General features: G+C 31.0%; 1 protein-coding gene across 2 annotated transcripts; it reads left to right on the forward strand.

The window, feature by feature from the left end:
• Positions 1-172: 172 nt before the first annotated feature.
• On the forward strand, positions 173-9,126 carry LOC148311514 (uncharacterized). 2 transcript variants are annotated; one of them, XM_088256509.1, is made up of 3 exons: positions 173-381; positions 563-688; positions 8,462-9,126. In XM_088256509.1, exons 1-3 carry the CDS (start codon positions 349-351, stop codon positions 8,612-8,614), a joined length of 312 nt encoding a protein of 103 aa, XP_088112635.1. In that variant the 5' UTR covers positions 173-348; the 3' UTR covers positions 8,615-9,126. The 2 variants fall into 2 exon arrangements, with proteins under 2 accessions (XP_088112635.1, XP_088112634.1); XM_088256508.1 differs by having other exon boundaries at positions 232-381; positions 542-688; positions 8,462-8,756.
• Positions 9,127-19,080: the final 9,954 nt, after the last annotated feature.

Consider the following 19,080-nt stretch of genomic DNA (forward strand, 5'->3'; position numbering starts at 1 on the left):
GACTTAACGGCATAATATCTCAACAAATGTGAATTTAAAACATTGATAATTAAGTAGAATATAAAATTTTCCACAATATTTTTTATAATTATTTTATTTTACAAATCATAGAAAAGTAAGAACCAAATTATTTATCACATTCACATGGCTAGATGTTTTTTTGTATAACAACATTACAGTAAAAAAAGAAATAACCTTTTGACATTTGACAATTGACATTTTTAATTTATTTCCCTGGGAGGTTGATAGCTGACATCAGCTTTATTTTTAAACATTTCCAGTATTTTGTAAGCGGTTTATGAATGTGAAAATAAGTGCAATTATTAGAAATATATTTTACATTTAATAATGGAAGCGGCAGTTGTAAATCTAGAGAATTCCGTGAGTAAAAATTGTAATTATTATTGACAAGCTGTCAGTTTTTTCATTTAAAAATAAACGATTTTTAACTGACATATTCAAATGATATTGATTAAGCATGAATTAAAACATTCATCATTTCTGTTAGTTAAAATTTAAAGCGAGTTACAATAAACAATAGTGTAAATATATTTGTTTAAAGGTAAAACGGACTGATGAGCGTCTTGATATGATGGCTTGTAAAATTGACACAGTGGAAAGGCAAATGTCTGAACCAGATCAAAATCCCGAGACGTCTGTTTTAAAACTACTTAAATCCGTAACAGAGGTTTGATTTTATATTTATATTGCATTAAAAACTAATCAAACTTGTTTAATCCACATTTGGTAGCACATATTCAAATGATGCAATGCTGGATCTTTACAACAGATGAATTGAAGATTATTAAAATACTCTGTATGCTATACTTACATTATGTATAGCGTATTTGGATTAATTGTGATAATGTGCAATTGGTTTAATACTTGATTCATCTCCTTCAATAGCAGAGGTTCTTAACCTTATTGGAGGTATCGAACCCCACCAGTTTCATATCGCCCACTCCTTTCAAGAACGTCATAAATCAAAAAACTTGATTTTTCAGGAGAACGTTTTTAAAGTTTAAAAATATAAAACAATGTATTAAAAAATAAATATCAAGCCCCTGATTGAACTTTTTACTGTGCAACACATCTTTTTAGGTAAAACCTGAAGGTATTTTCTCCATTTGAAAAATATTAAGTATATTTAGAAAAAATAATTAAATAATACCTTTTCTTCAAAATGCAAAAACAATACTTTCTGCCCTGTAGCGGGTAAATATTTGGTTAAAAATATACCTCTTTTGCTGGGATATAGTACATTTTCTGGGCATTCCGAAAACATGCACAACTGAAAATTGACCATTTTTTATTTATGACGTTCTTGAAAGGAGTGAGCGATATGTGCGTTCACCAAACCCTTCATTGGATTTTTTTTTAACATTTTTTTTATAACGTCGTCTGCCTCCGTGGTGTAATGGTCAGCACGCTCGGCTACTATACTGGAGGTCCCGGGTTCGATTCCCAGGGGGGGTCAAATAAATATAAGTGATTTTTTCACTGTAATATTTATTCAATATAACCCTGGACTGGTACCTGAAGCGTAGGGCTGATCACCTTTCCTTCATTTGTTAATGATCAAGATAACACTGCGTTTATATGATGCAGTGCCCTATGCACCATAGGGTGTGGATATGGGTTTGAATAATTGAATTTATACATATTTGCACAAAATGAACAAAACCATTATGGATGATTTTCATATAAAAACAAAAACAATGAAAGCAGATTGAACGCTGTTGAAATGCGCTCCCTCAGACGAATGTGTGGAAAAACATTGTATGACAGAATAAAAAACGAAGATATAAGAAAGGAATGTAAGGCTGAACAAGGTATAATTGAAAAGATTAGAAAGAGTTCTGTATGCGGGGGAAACAACATGATGGTAGTAGTTAGTTAACAAAAACAAAATAATGCACATTTCACAATGGCGACGCGTTATGACGATAGATCTAGTACATTTATTATGACTTATTTGAAGTCCTATCCCAGTAAAAAAATGTACGATGCGGAGTATGTGGACTGTTTTAGCGTTTGAGCTCTTGTATTATTTTTATTGCTAGATTGATATATTCCTTTCAAATAGTATACTAGATCTATTGGATAAATGAATATATCATACGTCGTATAATTTTTCATAATATCGTACAATAAGTCAGGTGTGTGTTTTGACCTCTGCCGAACCCTGGAGACTGACTCACCTGGGTGAGGACTGGGTGGGATTCAAACACTCAACAATGTTTTAAAAATAAATATTTATAAAACATTTGTTTTAATTCAATCTAAAAATATTTTTCGCTTAAAATATAAAATGACTGTTGGAGACAGAAAAGTCCGATACCGAAATATATGTAACAAGTTGAGGAGTCAATCTTTTTAATATCGTTAATAACCCCTGGGGTTCGAACGAACCCAGGTTAAGAACCACTGCTCTATGGTATTTAATCTATGTCCTACTGGGTACCATTTCATAGGATTTTCTCTCTGATATTTTAGTGAATTCTAAATTCAAACGAATATCAAATTCAGTACGCAGTACAGTTTAAGGCACAGAAATCGCCTCAGCACCATTTCAGCTTTTATGATAGCCTGGCATTTTCACCACTCAGTACATCTAGCCACGATTACGGCTGTGTGTCAGCTTATAAAATTTTATTAATTGATTCGGCAGTTATTTGTGGTATAATCAATCCATTTTTAATTTAAGTGTTACTTAGTAAAAAACACAATTTTTTAAAATCTACTATGACACATGTTTCAATGCATTCCGCATAATGGTTTTCGATGCATTCCGCATTACAGTATTTGAAAATGATGCGGAATGCATCAAAACACGTGTCACAATAGATTTTAAGAATTAGTGGTATTTACTAAGTAAAACTTAACTAACCAACTAACCATCACGCCGCTTCTCCGCAGGGGTAGGCAGAGAGAATAGAATGCCACACCAATCTGTCTTTGCAAACATCTTTCGCCTCTTCCACGTTCATGCATCTCCTCATACATACCCGCCGATTATTACGACTCCTAACCTGACCTCTTTCAAGTATTTGGCATACCTGATCGTGCCATGTTTTTCTCAGTCTTCCTCTGCTCCTTTTTCCAATTACATTCGCCTCAAGTAAAACTTAAATTAAAAAATTTATAATCATAGTTTGTGGTTGAACACACATAGACAGGTCAGAAGAGCGCACAATTATTTCCAATAATCTCTCAATTTACACTGTGTGAGATGGCTATCATAGTTATAGGGTTTGATGAAGATGAATAAAATGAGAAAAACCAAGGCAATAGCGAGATGTAAACGCAGTAAATGCTAGTTGACCATAAGTTATGAAGATGAGACATTTATATTACTGTGCTGATAAGTGTGCATTTCTAAAAAGCACGACTCAAGTTGAAGTGACGCTGATACGGTGCTGAGGCAATTAGTTTGTGATAGCCTTCAATTGTAGTTTGGAGGGAAATGATATCTATCAATATTCATAAAGTATAAAATTATCTGTGCTTCTAGCCTTAATGATTCTAATTTCAAACGATGCAAACATATTTTCTTTAAATATGATTTTCTATGGTTGAGTTCAGACAGGTTTCACTACTAACCCCAAACCCCGTTTTGTAGTCATATCAGCTTTGTATATTATATCTGAACCGCCATTTAAAGATTTCAATGCACTATCTGCGCATTAATCTATGGCTGTATTAATCATCTTTTTATCTGTGGTTTAGTCCTGCATTTTAACATTAAAAAAGAGTTGTACCAAATACTGTTTGTTTTTAAGGCATTTTGGTGGTATACAAAATAAATTAAACATTTGAAATTTACTAGATTAAATTTTGAATAGTGCTTTATTATGAAATGGTTATAATACTAGGTCCAATAATTTAGGTCATTTATAGAAAAAAAACAACAAAATGTTTTGCTTTGCTAACATTCTTACCTATAACGGAACCAGAATTAAATGGTGAGTGACGATTTGTAATTCTACTTTTTAGTTATAGCTTTCCTAGCTTTTTTTATCAACGTAAAATCAATGAAAAAGTTAGTTATGGCAGCCCAGAAGACTGAAAAAACTTTATCAGAAGTCTCCATTGTTAAAATTGAAGATGTTATTTTGTATTTCATACATAGACACATTTGCGGGCACACGGTGATAAAAATTGAAGCATAGTTTTTATTTATTTTCAATTAAAATAATAGCTTGCACATATTTTTCTGCAGCATATTTATTAACTTTATTATTATTAATGTAACTATTTTTGTTAATGTAATGTAACGTTTATTATTGTTAACGTCCTTTGTCCGCCTCCGTAGTGTAATGGTCAGCACGCTCCGCTACCGTTCTGGAGGTCCCGGGTTCAATTCCCAAGGGGGGTAAAATAAATATAAGTGATTTTTTCACTGTAATATTTATTCAATATTAACATGGACTGGTACCTGAAGCGGAGGGCTGATCACCTTTCCTTCATGTGTAAAACGATCAAGATAACACTGCGTTTATATGACGCAGTGCCCTATGCACCATTGGGGTGCGGATGAGGGTTTTGTTGTTGTTATTATTAATGTAACTATTTTTGTTAATGTAATGTAACGTTTATTATTGTTAATGTCCTTTGTCCGCCTCCGTAGTGTAATGGTCAGCACGCTTTGCTACCATTCTGGAGGTCCCGGGTTCGATTCCCAAGGGGGGTAAAATAAATATAAGTGATTTTTTCACTGTAATATTTATTCAATATTAACATGGACGGTACCTGAAGCGGAGGGCTGATCACCTTTCCTTCATGTGTAAACGATCAAGATAACACTGCGTTTATATGACACAGTGCCCTATCCACCATTGGGGTGCGGATAAGGGTTAATTATTATTATTAACGTTTATTATTGTTAATGTATTAATTTTTTATTATTTTTTTTTTATGTAAAGCTGTACAGTTTCCGAACAAATAAAAAAAAATTATGTTGTAAAAGTGTTAGTTAAATTGAGTCATAAGTGTGTTTGTGTGCGTGTGCGTGTGCGCGTACGTGTGTGTGTTGCATTGCAAATATCTATGATATGATTTCCTGGCAAGGATTTAGTTTAAAATGCTTACCTACAAGAATAAAAATAAGGTCTGAAGGCATCCTGTATGCTATCACATTTAAATATTATGAAAACATAAAGCCATTGTGTCTGCAAGTGTGTCGAAAATTCAGGATTTTTTTAGCTTATTATTGCTTTTGTTGAGAGAGAGAAAAACATATGACTTTTTGTAAATTTTGGGAAGTTACCCAAACATTTCTCTCTACGCTCTTCTAATGAGTCCTCGTAGTGCAAAGTTTGAATCATGAACCTTTTTTTTTACATATAGGTGGCTTGTCCATGTCATTCACACTGAGTGGCAAATAGGTATATCATCCAAACATCAAGAAAAATTAGATTTTAAAATTTCACTAGTCAAATCGGTTCTATGTGGATATCTGACAAATTGTTATAAAACTAATGGTGACAACTTTGAAAAAAATCACTTTTAAAAATGAACAACTTTTAAGAAAAAATTGAATATCGAATGACAATGTAAATTAGCTAGAGCAGCGCTTCTCAATGATTTTTGGTGATGGAACCTTTTTGAAACTGCTGCCTCCATAATATAATTAATGATCAGTGCGTTTGACTACCGTATTGGAGGTCCCGGGTTCGATTCCCGAGGGGAAGGTTGAGATACATGTAAGTGATTTTTCACCCTCATTTTTATTTAATGTTGACTGGTACTTGAAGCGCAAGACTGATCACCTTTCTTTCAAGTATTTAACGATTGAGTTAACAGTGTTTCTGTATGATGCAGTGCCCTATCGACCATTGGTTGCGGATAAGCGTTAGAGAGAGGGAAAAAAAACATACTAAACCTGGTTTTACGTCCATTATTTCATTATAATCATTTGATGAAAATCATACAAAAATAGTTATGTACATGGTGCATTACTGGCATTTACACCAGTTTACAAAACAACACATAATAATTGAAATATGAAAATTGTAAAATGTTTTTGTATGTATATTAAATTAAAATTGTTAAAAACAATACACAATTTATTGAAAAAGAACTCCACCGACAAGACACACAAGGTGGCTTGGTGGGTCTCAGCAAAAAAAATGTTCTAAATATGTACAAATTGTGATTTAAATCAATGTATACAAATAAAAATAATAAAAATAAAGTGCAAAACACTCAAATAAGATCCTTGAAATACAATAAATAAAAAAATTGGGATGTTAAAATAAAAAATAAAAAACATATAATACACAATATATAACTGTATAAATTCCACTGCAAGTTCATAAAATTGTTTCCATTTAATGCGGAGCCCTCACTACGCTTTACTCAAGGTTCCCGCGGAACACACTTTGAGAACCGTTGATCTAGAGCTAGATTTGAAAGAAAAAATAATTCAAATGAAATGTAAAGACACTCCTATTATGATTTGACTTTGAAATTTGAAACTCTGATTCACAATTTATCCAATAATTTTTTTAGATCAACTACATGTGTTTTTTTATTAAACTCACTAACAAAAATCAATATTTTCTTCACGATTTACAAAAAAAAACCATCAGTTCATGGTCTAGCATGTAAAGAAAGCATAGAAGTAATTTTATCCACAGTTATTTTCATTATTTATTAAAAAAATTAATTAAAAAAAAATAATTAAAAATGTATTAAAACTTTGGGTCATAGATTTAATACAAAAAGAAAATCCAAATGATAATTATACTTTAATTCATTAAAAAAAAACAGTCACTATAAAATTTCACAACAATTTACATATTTTTAGTTTTAATAAACGAATGCCCTATTAAATGTATTGAAATTCCATCTATGCTTTCAATATACAAAAAGAAACCATATCCATCATAGCTACCATCTCTCAAATTCCATTCACATGTTTTAAAGGACAAATTTGTATTTTAGATAATCATTTTAGAATTGAATTTAAGATACTGTCTATTTATTTTGTTACATCATAAATGTTGTCATTGATTTTTTTATGTGTAAAAATTTAATCTCAAAATTGACATTTGTTGGCCTGTGCTATTATCGTCGATTGAATCTCTGAAAAAAAACTAAGTATGCCATTCAATTTAGAATTGTCAAGTATCAGATGTAAAAATTTGTTCTCAATGTTGAGATTTATTGGCCTGTATTGTTATTGTCAATTGAATCCTTTAAAAAAAACTAAGTAAGCCATTCAATTAAGAATGATCAGGTATCAGATGTAAAAATCGATCTCAAAGTTGAGATTTATTGGCCTGCATTGTTATTGTCAATTGAATCTCTGAAAAAAAAACTAAGTAAGCCATTCAATTTAGAATGATCACGTATCAGATGTAAAAATTTGATCTCAAAGTTGAGATTTATTGGCCTTCATTGTTATTGTCAATTGAATCCTTTAAAAAAAAACTAAGTAAGCCATTCAATTTAGAATGATCAGGTATCAGATGTAAAAATTTGTTCTCAAAGTTGACATTTATTGGCCTGTATTTTTATCGTCAATTGAATCTCTGTAAAAAAAAACTAAGTAAGCCATTCAATTAAGAATGGTCAGGTATCAGATGTGAAAATTTGATCTCAAAGTTGAGATTTATTGACCTGTATTTTTATCGTCAATTGAATCTCTGTAAAAAAACTAATTAAGCCATTCAATTGAGAATGATCAGGTGTCAGATGTGAAAATTTGATCTCAAAGTTGAGATTTATTGGCCTGTATTGTTATTGTCAATTGAATCTCTGTAAAAAACTAACCATGCCATTCAATCGAGGATGGTCGGTTTATATAAAATCAGGTATCAGATGTAAAAATCGATCTCAAAATTGAGATTTGTTGGCTGTGTTATTATCATATATATATATTAGTCCGCCTCCGTAGTGTAATGGTCAGTACGTTCGGCTACCGTTCTGGAGGTCCCGGGTTCGATTCCCAGGGGGGTCAAATAAATATAAGTGATTTTTTCACTGTAATATTTATTTAATATTACCCTGGACTGGTACCTGAAGCGGAGGGCTGATCACCTTTCCTTTGTGTGTTAACGATCAAGATAACACTGTGTTTATATAATGCAGTGCCCTATGCACCATTGGGGTGCGGATAAGGGTTTTTAATGAAAAAAGTGTTATTATCATCATCTAACCCTACACTGCATAGTGTATCAAATTTGTTACATGCCCAAAAGTTAGTGTTAAAACGTCCTTTAAAAATAAAAGCAACCATTCTTTATTGTTACTGATTAGTACATTCATAACTCACGTATATAGTTCATAACTTAGCCAAAAGACGCGCTATGAACGCCAAAATAATAACTTGTCTCTCGAAGACGAACTGTCAATGCAGTCATGCAGTCATGCAAAAAAAAGTCATGCAGTGAAGGGTTAAATCTCTGTAAAATTTGTATCTATCTGTATTTGAATGTCAACTATGATGATCCAGGTCAGGAATGACTACCAAAACTTACGAAGAGAAATAATGGAGGTGCAAGAGTTACAACGCCAAGTCAGCGACACATTGAGACAGCAAGTGCAACAGGTTCAAGGGAGGTTTATCAGCCTCAAGGAACGGATCGCGGCGGTGCCTAACAACTAGAAGGGTAAACGCCTTTGCAACGCCTGTAAACGAAAAAACGACAATTCTTCCTACAATCCTTGGACTCACCGTTAACAATTCTTCCTACAATCCTTGGACTCATCATTAACAATTCTTCCTACAATCCTTGGACTCACCATTAACAATTCTTCCTACAATCCTTGGACTCACCATTAACAATTCTTCCTACAATCCTTGGTCTCACCATTAACAATTCTTCCTATAATCCTTGGACTCACTATTAACAATTCTTCCTACAATCCTTGGACTCACCATTAATAATTCTTCCTACAATCCTTGGACTCACCATTAACAATTCTTCCTACAATCCTTGGATTCACCATTAACAATTATTCTTACAATGCAATTCACCCTACTGGAGATTAATTATCTTAATTTAGGTATAGATAACTCTATTGAAGATTGGCTCAACGTTTTAATATAAAAGCAAGCAAGCAATATTACATAATAATGGAATAATTTCATCCAAATAAACACTTCATATGATAAAACTCAAACTTTGTATTTTGTATTTTAAAAGCATCGTTTACTTTGTTGTATGGTAATATAACATTCTCCTTATTATTCATCATTCACATTATGTAATACCACTTAAAAACTTCTTCACGACTACTGGTTTCAGAATAACCTGTATAGACCATAGTCTATAGTTGACCTGATAAAGGAATGGTTATTTCGAAATGGGTAGTCGCAAAGTAGAGTTTTTAATTGGTGTTACACAATATGAACGATCATTTCTGAAACTTTGTTTGTAACATCTTTTATTTTTGGTACTTTCTTTTACAACCGGTTTCGACAAGCACCTTGTCATCTTCAGGGATGGATAGTTCTTATCCATCCCTGAAGATGACAAGGTACTTTCGAAACCGGTCGGAAAAAAGTACCCAAAGCAAAAGTCTTTATAAACAAAGATTGAGAATTTATCGTTTATTTTATAAAATGTGTCACAAAGTATCAGCAAAAAAACATTCATGAAATTAAACTTATGCGGTTTATTTTTATGATTGCTTTATTTATGTAGTTTATAATTTGTTATATTAAAATGAGTACATATCTAATGTTAGAATCTTTTATATTTATGCGTTTATTCATACTAATTAGAGTTTTATATATGAAGTTATAAATATTTTTATTATTCTTAATAAAATATATCATTTTTTATTTCAAAGCATTCATATGATTTGTTAATATAACATGCCTATATTTATCTCTATATAGTTATAAAAATATATAACTTTTAAATATTTTACTTATTTACTCATATTAATGGCCTAAATGAATGTCTAAGAATATAAGTTTTTTGGTGACATTTCATAGTAGAACTGCATTTTATATAACAAATAACAATAAAACAATAATTCGATAGCTTTTTTCCACCCTTATTTATTGACCAGCGACCAGGTTTCTTTTATTTATTTGATGTATTATTATTATATAAAGGTTTTATTTTATTTTATAAAAATAAAACTAATTTAATTTTCACATATTTATAATTGAAAATACGGTTTCAATTAACCTGCAATATAATTTTAAATAATAGATTTTAATTTATGTTTAAATTGTGTACAGTTTGAAGTTTTCATATACATATTTTTTACAACCTGATCAATTTATGTATTGCCATAAAAAGTATTTGTTATTTGAACAATGTTTTAAGTACCTACTTAGATTGATAATGAACTAATTCCTTGATCATTTATAAGCAGTGCCTTCTATATCAAATGCAAGCCATGACAAAGAACCTTTAGCGATGTTGCAACATTTGTTATTTGTAAACTGGTTTCCAATATCAATTTTTGTTTTGAAATTATATTAAAAAATAAATTGTAGATTTGTTATTCGGATTTTTGATTTAGAACTATGTAATTACAAATAAGCATATCATTGACATCTATACAATGTTTTGAAACCTTTTATCACAATTTTTTTTAATATCATTAAATGTTATTATGCCATTTAACATTTTGGACTGTATTACGGCGTACATCATCTGTGCTCCATCCACATTAAACACTTTATAAAATAGATTTATATTATCCACTGACACTTCGTGATGGAATTGCATTTTTAATACATTATTAGATTAAAACCAATATTTTTAGCTTTTCCACTTTTTTTATTTGACCAGCGACCAGGTTTCGTCGTTACCGACATCATCAGACTGGTCTGATGATGTCGGTAACGACGAAACCCGGTCGCTGGTCAAATATAAAAAAAAGTGGAAAAGCTAAAAATATTGGTTTTAATCTAATAATATATCACTTTATAAAAATTAATATTTCCTTCTTTACAGTTCCATAATGATAGTGTATAATATATCCATGTTTATATTTTAAATGGCTCAGTACCTACCTACCACTCATGATTGTGCAAATTTCCACATATTTTTTCCCAAGAGCAACATTTATCCTAAAGCATGAAGTTACAAAATGGTGGACATTTTTGTTCATTGGCAACATTTATCATAAAGCGTGAAGTGGGTAGGTAGCCCAGATAATGGACGCAGTTATTCACGCAATAATGCCAATAACGGCATAAATAATACAGAGTAACAGTATCATGATTGATGTTAAGAATGATGTATTCAGGAGGCACTGAGATGATCAATTTTGTATTCTTCCCAAGACTTATTTAACATTTGTGCCAAACTAGTGTTACAATTATGTAAATAGAACTTTTTGATACCTTTTAAAAATCCTGCTAGTCGTAAATTTTGTAATTTATTTCACACTTGTACACTTTTATCGCACCGATAATAAAATTATACATAATCATTCTCTATGTATTCTGACTACTTTACATTGTATTTAGATATTTATGTATTTTACATACATTAGGTGTATATTTCAACTTTTACTATGAGCTATGTGTGATATTAGTATTTTTTTAATATCTTGCACATACATACATATCGCTCACTCCTTTCAACAACGTCATTTATCAACAAACTTGATTTTTCAGGACATTGTTTTGAAAGTTTAAAAATCAAAATATCAAGCTTCTTATTGAACTTTTTACTGTGCAACAGATCTTTTTAGGTAAAACCTGAATGTTTTTTCTCCATTTGAAAAATATTTATTTTATTTAAAAAAATAATTAAACAATACTATTTTTTAAAAATACAAAAACAACACTTTCTGCCCTGTAGCGGGTAAATATTAAGCTAAAAATATGCCGCTTTTGCTGGGATATAGTACATTTTCTGGGCATTCTGAAAACATGCACAACTGAAAATTGACGGTTTTTGATTTATGACTTTGTTGAAAGGAGTGAGCGATATGTGACTTTAAAAAATATATTTTCACTCATTTATCATTTATTTTATCTTCATACAATTATTATTCTGTCTACTAGTGCCATCTATATATCATAGTACATCCACATTCAAAATTCTATAAAAATATGTTACATACACATTATTAAAAAAAAAAAACATATAACTCGCAAAGCCTCTATTTTGGAGGCCTGTCTTTGGGTAGTATAGTAAGAATAGAGAAGGTAGATGTAAAAAATTCAATAAACACCCAGGCCACTTGAAAATCAGTAAAATTCATTTTGCAATTGGCGTGAATTGAACCCCCGATGCTAGTTTCACAGTTTGGTCCACCTAAATAAACCACACCACTTTTGATTATTCATCTTTAAAATTTGGCAGATTTAGATCTTACATTAAAATACGTTAAGACGTATCATCTATATTGATCGACAATTTTTTTCCACCTTACATATTTCATTAACACATCTCATGCGGGACCACTCGCAGGTGTATTCCGCTCGGGTAATATATTAATCATGACAGCATATAAATCATTTAATAAGCTTAAATGTTTTTGATAAAAAAAAAATGTAAAAAATATAAACAATCAACAAGATGAATTAGTTTCGTCCGCCTCCGTAGTGTAATAATGGTCAGCACGCTCGGCTACCGTTCTGGAGGTCCCGGGTTCGATTCCCAAGGGGAGTAAATAAATATAAGTGATTTTTTCACTGTCATATTTATTAAATATTACCCTGGACTGGTACCAAAAGCGGAGGGCTGATCACCTTTCCTTCGTGTGTAAACGATCAAGATAACACTGCGTTTATATGACGCAGTGCCCTATGCACCATTGGGGTGCGGATAAGGGTTTTAAAAAAAAAGTTTCTAAAGCGCACTTAATAATTTTTAAAATACAGATCTGAGTTATGCTTTTATAAAAAAGCTTTAAAATTCAACAGATGTCATTATAAACCTTCAATATTGCAATATAATAGCAAAAAAATTGGTAATCGTGATTACAGTCTCCCGCAAACTGCGATTGGCGAACTGAGGACTGCAAAACTTGCCTCTCGCATAAGATGTGTTAATATGTTCTTAGAACTGCAAGTAAATAATTTTTTTTACTAACCTAAATAGAGCAATCATTTATATAGAAAACTTTGAAAAAAAAAATTTCAGCCTTCATTTAGTCACATCCCACACTGTAGTCAACCTGATAATAATAGTTATTAGTTAATCACGCATTGATAAAAAAAATGATGTCACTTTATACCTACCGTGACATAGTGTAATTTCGGTTGACAAGTAACCAGTGTTTTCCCTGCCAAGTACAAAATGACCCTAAAAAGGCAAAAAAAAAACATTGCGTGAGTAAATTAAGGCTAATTAAGATTAAGTGTGCGTTTTTTTTATTTTTTATTTACAATTTTATTAATTTTTTTGTAGTTAGAATGTTTTAGAAGCAAGCAGCAATCATCTCCAGATAATTCTAAACTTTTTGACTTAATATCTAATACAATGGTAGGGAAACTACGACTTTAAGGGTAATACGGTCTTTTGATTCGTGCAAATTGAAAAAAAACTGAATATCTTTTTATAATTAAAAAAAAAACAGTTTTTATCGGCAAAAATCGTGAAGTAGTCGATAGATTGACTTGAAAAATTTTTTTTGGGGACTGGAAAGGGTTAATATGACATTTTGATATTTGAATTCTGAGGTCAAAAGTTTAAAATGATTTGCTTGAGGTTGCATGTGCGTTGTAGCGTGTTGTAGTTCTTTATGTTGTGATAGCATGCCGTAGAAGTGTAGCAGAGAATTACATGTTGTGACCATGTAGTCTGTATGCATCTTCCCTCAATGTTAGAAAGAAACACATGTCTGATCTATGTTTAGGCTATGATATCTCACGAACCTAGCGTGTAATGTTGGATGTTGGTAGCCTAATTGTCTAATATTCGTGGCTAGCCTAACTAGGGTAGTAGTACTTACTAAGAAACTAATACATGTCTGAAACTGTGTACTTATACGTTTAATGTCTAGACTATTGAATCCCTGACACAAGGTTGAAATGGTTTTCAGCCTAATCAATTTATAAATATATACAACGCATTTATGTTTTATAACCCGCAATAATGTCTAGTCTTTCGAACAAATTATTCATAAACATTTATTTTTTATATCTATTTTAATTTTTCATTCTAAGTTTTATGTAAAAGTTATAAGCTACAGTATATCTGTTTATTTTTTAATTATTCCGATTCTATTATAATTATTATGATATTATTCATAAAAAAATGTTTTGAATATTGAAAGCATTAACTTTGTGGATCATATTGATATATTATTTCGAGAAATAAAAATACTTTGTTTTCTGATCCACTCACATTTTTATTAACCAACTAGTTTCGGCAACAACCTGTTGCCCTCTTCAGGGTTACATTTATTACTAAATATATATAAAAAGAAACAGTGTACAAGTTGTTGGGTTTCAAAAGGGTAGGGGTGGGGGTAATGGTGTTTTAAGGAGGGGTAAGAGCAATTAATGAACTTCGGAATCACTTTATGTTTTAGACATTTATTTAAAAAATATATATTTAGACACACCAATCTGTATTTCACTGTCTGTTTCTTATACATTTTTGCTTTGCTGGCCGTACTCGCTAATATTATGTTTTGAATTAGTAATAAATGAAACCCTGAAGAGGGCAACAGGTTGTTGCCGAAACTAGTTGGGTAATAAAAATGTGAGTGGATCAGAACACAAAGTATTTTTATTTCTCGAAATAATACATAAAAAAATATTCATATTTAAAAAATCAGCTATTATTTTTTATCAGCTATTAAACAGTATTTATAACAATGATTTTTGATGTATATGATGTAATATTGACTATTTTGTATTAATTTCGAGAAACATTATTATTATTTTTTAACACTTCGACACTAGAACTGGCAACATATATTAATAACACAAAAACGAGTGGAAGTTTGAAGTGTTTGACACAAAATTTAAATTGCGCACTATGATTATTTACAAAAGAATCATTTAGCGTCAAAAAGATTTTTCCCTTTTTATAATAAAAAATCATTTGGTCTGTCAAAATAACCGCCTTGCTAGTTCTAATGTTAATGTGTAATGTGAGCTACAGACGGACGAATGTGTTCACGGATGCATATATCAGACGATCAGTTTTGACTCTATCTTTTGGTATTGTCTAAAGTGCTGTTAGCTTTGCATTTTGTGGCGATCCATTAACACTTTACCGACCGCACAATTTCTTAGGAAACTGCATGTTTTTCGGACACACAACACATTAACCACATGTTGTTCTCGGCTATACGCAATTTTGACTGCAAAAAAAACATTATCATTATGCTTAACATATGTTTATGCTTCGAATTTTCACTTATTGATAGCAAGATAAAATATCGATTAATGATAGAATATAAAAAAATCAACAGATGTCACTCAATATTTCGTACGTATATCCTGCAATGTAATAGTGATATTTCAAAGCATAAATATAAATGTTTTTTTTATAAGCAAAGTTGGTTATAGCCGAAGACATCAGTGTGGCGTATGCAGTTCGGCTGTCCAAACTCAAAACACATTAGGGAACATTTTTTTTATAGTAGGTTTTTTTGCATTTTTGGACTAAGTAGATTCTACTAAGTCCAAAAATGCAAAAAAAAACGCACTGCAAAAAAATGTCCCTTACTGTGTTTTAAGTTTGGACAGCCGAGTTGATAGCGCATGGCTAAAATTTGACACCAATGTGTCGTACATAGTGGTTTAAGTGTTAATTATCAGATTTTGGTCGCACATCAAAGTGGTAGAAATCAGTCTATCTCTATCACAATGAGTCAAAGTGGTAGTAATCAGTCTATCTCTTTCACAATGAGTCAAGGTGAAGGGACCTTCCTACACTAATGTGCAAAGACAAATAGCCGCAAGTTAAAAACAGTAGTTTTGAGATAAACGAGTTTAAAGTTAACTTAAAACGATGCTTTTTGCCAACACATGCATCAAATTAATACAATTTTGCGGCTATTTGGATAATGAATATCTCGGTAAAGAAAAGAGATAGAGCAAAAACTGTGATTGTATATGATAGAGGCCAGTTATGAGAGCCGTGTTACGCCAAACAGCCGCAACTTGAGTTACGGCTAGTTGCTTTTACACATTAGTGCAATGCCCCTAAGATATCAATTCCTGCTATATCCATGGCACACATTTGCGTGAGTGTTGCCAAGTTGCAATTCTAAAAATATTAGTCACCATATGCATCCGTGAAGACATTTGTGTGTGTGTGTGTGTGTGTACCAAACATAATACATATTGTGTGTGTTTATTTGAATGATTTAATAAGCCTGTTTAAATAATTTTTATAATTTTATATTGTACTAAAATGGTTGAGAACAGTGTTAATTCCTACTGTTCCGACATTGTCTTTTTATCTTTTGAGATACACTTTTGTCCTGTCAATGCAAAAGATAAAAATTCTCACAGAATTTTTTTAATCAACCTGATAGTTACATTTATATGATGCACGAATACTTCAATAAATGCAAAGCTCAATAATAATATATTATCGACGGTTAATGTAATATTTATACATACATGTAATGATGTGCACAATAATTTTGTCGTAGATTCTCGTATATTTGTAGAATACAGTACGTACCTACCTATACTTAAATTATTAAATATTCATATGTAATATATCTCTTATAACAATTCCCCAAAGTAAAAGAATATCATTAGTGTAAGAGTCCTCAATCAAGGATGGGCAGTAGAAAAAACAGTGTTTAATTGATACGATCACAGGACAATATTATACTCGATTTCACAAAAAAGTTGAAGCGTTTCGTCTTTTGAAAGTAACTATATTAATTAATAACCCATAGATGGCACTGATGCCAGTTTATGGCCACAAGAAACGGTGATTTTTGTACTAACAAAAAAGCATCATACCTTGATACTTTAATATATATACAATTTTCTTGTAATACGTGTTACAATTTTCTTGTAATATGTGGGGCAGATTTGGTTTGTTTTAATGACTACAATTCATAGTTGGCGCAGATGATTGAAGTTTCAGATCCTTGACAATAGTTTAAAAAATATACATTTTAAGCACTTCACACTCATTTTTTTTTTAAGAGATTGGTCCAAACAAATCAATTTTTTTATTGCCTATAAACATTCCTCTAACAAAGATATTTTAATGAGAATCACAGTGTATCTTTTTGATTTTTCACAACATAATGTCTTAAGAATATTAATGAAAAAAAAAATGTTTTCTTAAGAAAATGCTTTCTAAATGGTTTTTTAACCCTTCCCTTACGATGCTAAAAATTCCTGCGCGTTTTGGTGATATGTATTTTGTACGCCATATGAAAATATGGTTTAAAAACGTAAAAAATGTGAATATTCTTAAATGTTGCTTTTATTGACCATAGTTGAAAGGTGATGTAACAATTTTGTAATGTTAGCCCTGATATTATCTGAAAACTGGTGTAGCGACACGACCGTCGCGCAAAACGATCTGCGTGCTACTGGCGTGGTAAACATGTTACGACATGCGTGTATACTTACAAAGCACGCCACACACGCACACACAGAAACGTTTTATTTAGTGGTGATTTTATTCACAAATTATTTATTTCCGTCGCTGAAAATGAATAACTTTATATCGTAATACTTTCATATAATACATAATTATATTACGAAGGAATAATTTTTTTTTTGCCCGTATCTATTATATTTTATATTGATATTCTCATTCGAAAAGTCGAGTTGTAGTAAATACATATCACCGGGAGGGAAAGGTTAAGTGAGTATGTTACTAAAATATTCCATATGGCACGACTACTGCTGCCACCTTTTGATTCTCTTAAATTGCATATACTAATGATATTTTTCTATTTAAATAATGTCCTGTCTGATAAATGTACTTTACGGATACTGTAGATTAAAAGTCCATTCCCATATTTGTTTATGAAACCGGAAAAGTCTTGTAATATTTTTATGAATAAGAAGCACGTTTATAATTACATATCACAATGTAATATCAATTCTCCCACTTTTTAGTGAAATTTAAGAGTGAAACTTGATTTGAGGATGGGTTGATAATGTTGGAATGTGCTGTTGAAAATAAAGGCACATCAAATTATGCTCTTTTTGATTATTGTGAAATAATAAATTTTCACTAGAAACAATACGGCTGTCCGAACTCAAAACACAGTAAAGACATTTTTTTTGTAGTACGTTTATTTTGCATTTTTGGACTAAGTAGATTCTACTAAGTCCAAATATGCAAAAAAAAACCTACTACAAAAAAAATGTCCCTTACTGTGTTTTAAGTTTGGACAGCCGAATAAATATCAGTATGTATTTCGTACTTAACTTAAGACTGTTTGAATATCATATTCCGATTTTGTATTTGTTTCAAATACTATTGAGAATGGATATGGATTTGTTTTGAATAACTTGTGTGATGTGAATTTAAATATGTATATAATTTTGTCTGAAAAATAAGACAAGTATTAATTTAAAAAATCTCACGATATCATGTTCACCAATAAAGAATAATTTATATAAGTAAGTCTATCTAAATCTTGAAATGATTCATATTTAATTAGTTTTTGTTATTTGATTGCCCATGTCTACTCTAAAAAACTTATGCAATGTTTATGCATATTTCAATTAAAATCTAGAAATGTGACTGATGAGTAAATGTAACATATTCGGTTGGCCAATTGGGATAGTATTTGTTACATTTTTTCGGTCTGTTATGTCAAATTGTAAAATATATTAGGAGCTTAAAATACACAAAACGTAACGAAATTCATGAACTGATTGGCGCGATCAGCTTTGAAATGAAATATTGAATAAGTAATGACTTATTTACAACATTTTGAGTGTGTCCAAATACTTGTTCACAAAATCTGGATTATCTCCAATTACAGGAGTTATTTTCATATTATTAATTGACATCTCATCAAAGACAAAGAATAATATGGAAGTCTGGGCATTTACGGGGCTGCACTCAAGAATAATGTTTCAAAATTGGTTCATATATAATAGAACTTCCAAGAATTTGAGTAGTGTGGTTGTCAATAATGGGTAGAATTGGTGAATGTTACATGTGTGTAAAGTGATCATAAGTTTAAGAACCAGCC

The sequence above is a fragment of the Brachycentrus maculatus genome, unplaced genomic scaffold (genome assembly GCF_059751285.1).
Source record: "Brachycentrus maculatus isolate JH-2025_06_01 unplaced genomic scaffold, ASM5975128v1 h1tg000061l, whole genome shotgun sequence".
In the NCBI taxonomy this organism is placed as follows: domain Eukaryota; kingdom Metazoa; phylum Arthropoda; class Insecta; order Trichoptera; family Brachycentridae; genus Brachycentrus; species Brachycentrus maculatus.

Coding starts and splice junctions, on each gene's coding strand:
- LOC148311514 (XM_088256508.1), top strand. CDS start 349: ATGGAAGCGGCAGTTGTAAATCTAGAGAATTCC. Junction 382..541: donor TTGTAAATCTAGAGAATTCC/GTGAGTAAAAAT, acceptor AATAAACAATAG/TGTAAATATATTTGTTTAAA. Junction 689..8,461: donor TACTTAAATCCGTAACAGAG/GTTTGATTTTAT, acceptor ATGATGATCCAG/GTCAGGAATGACTACCAAAA.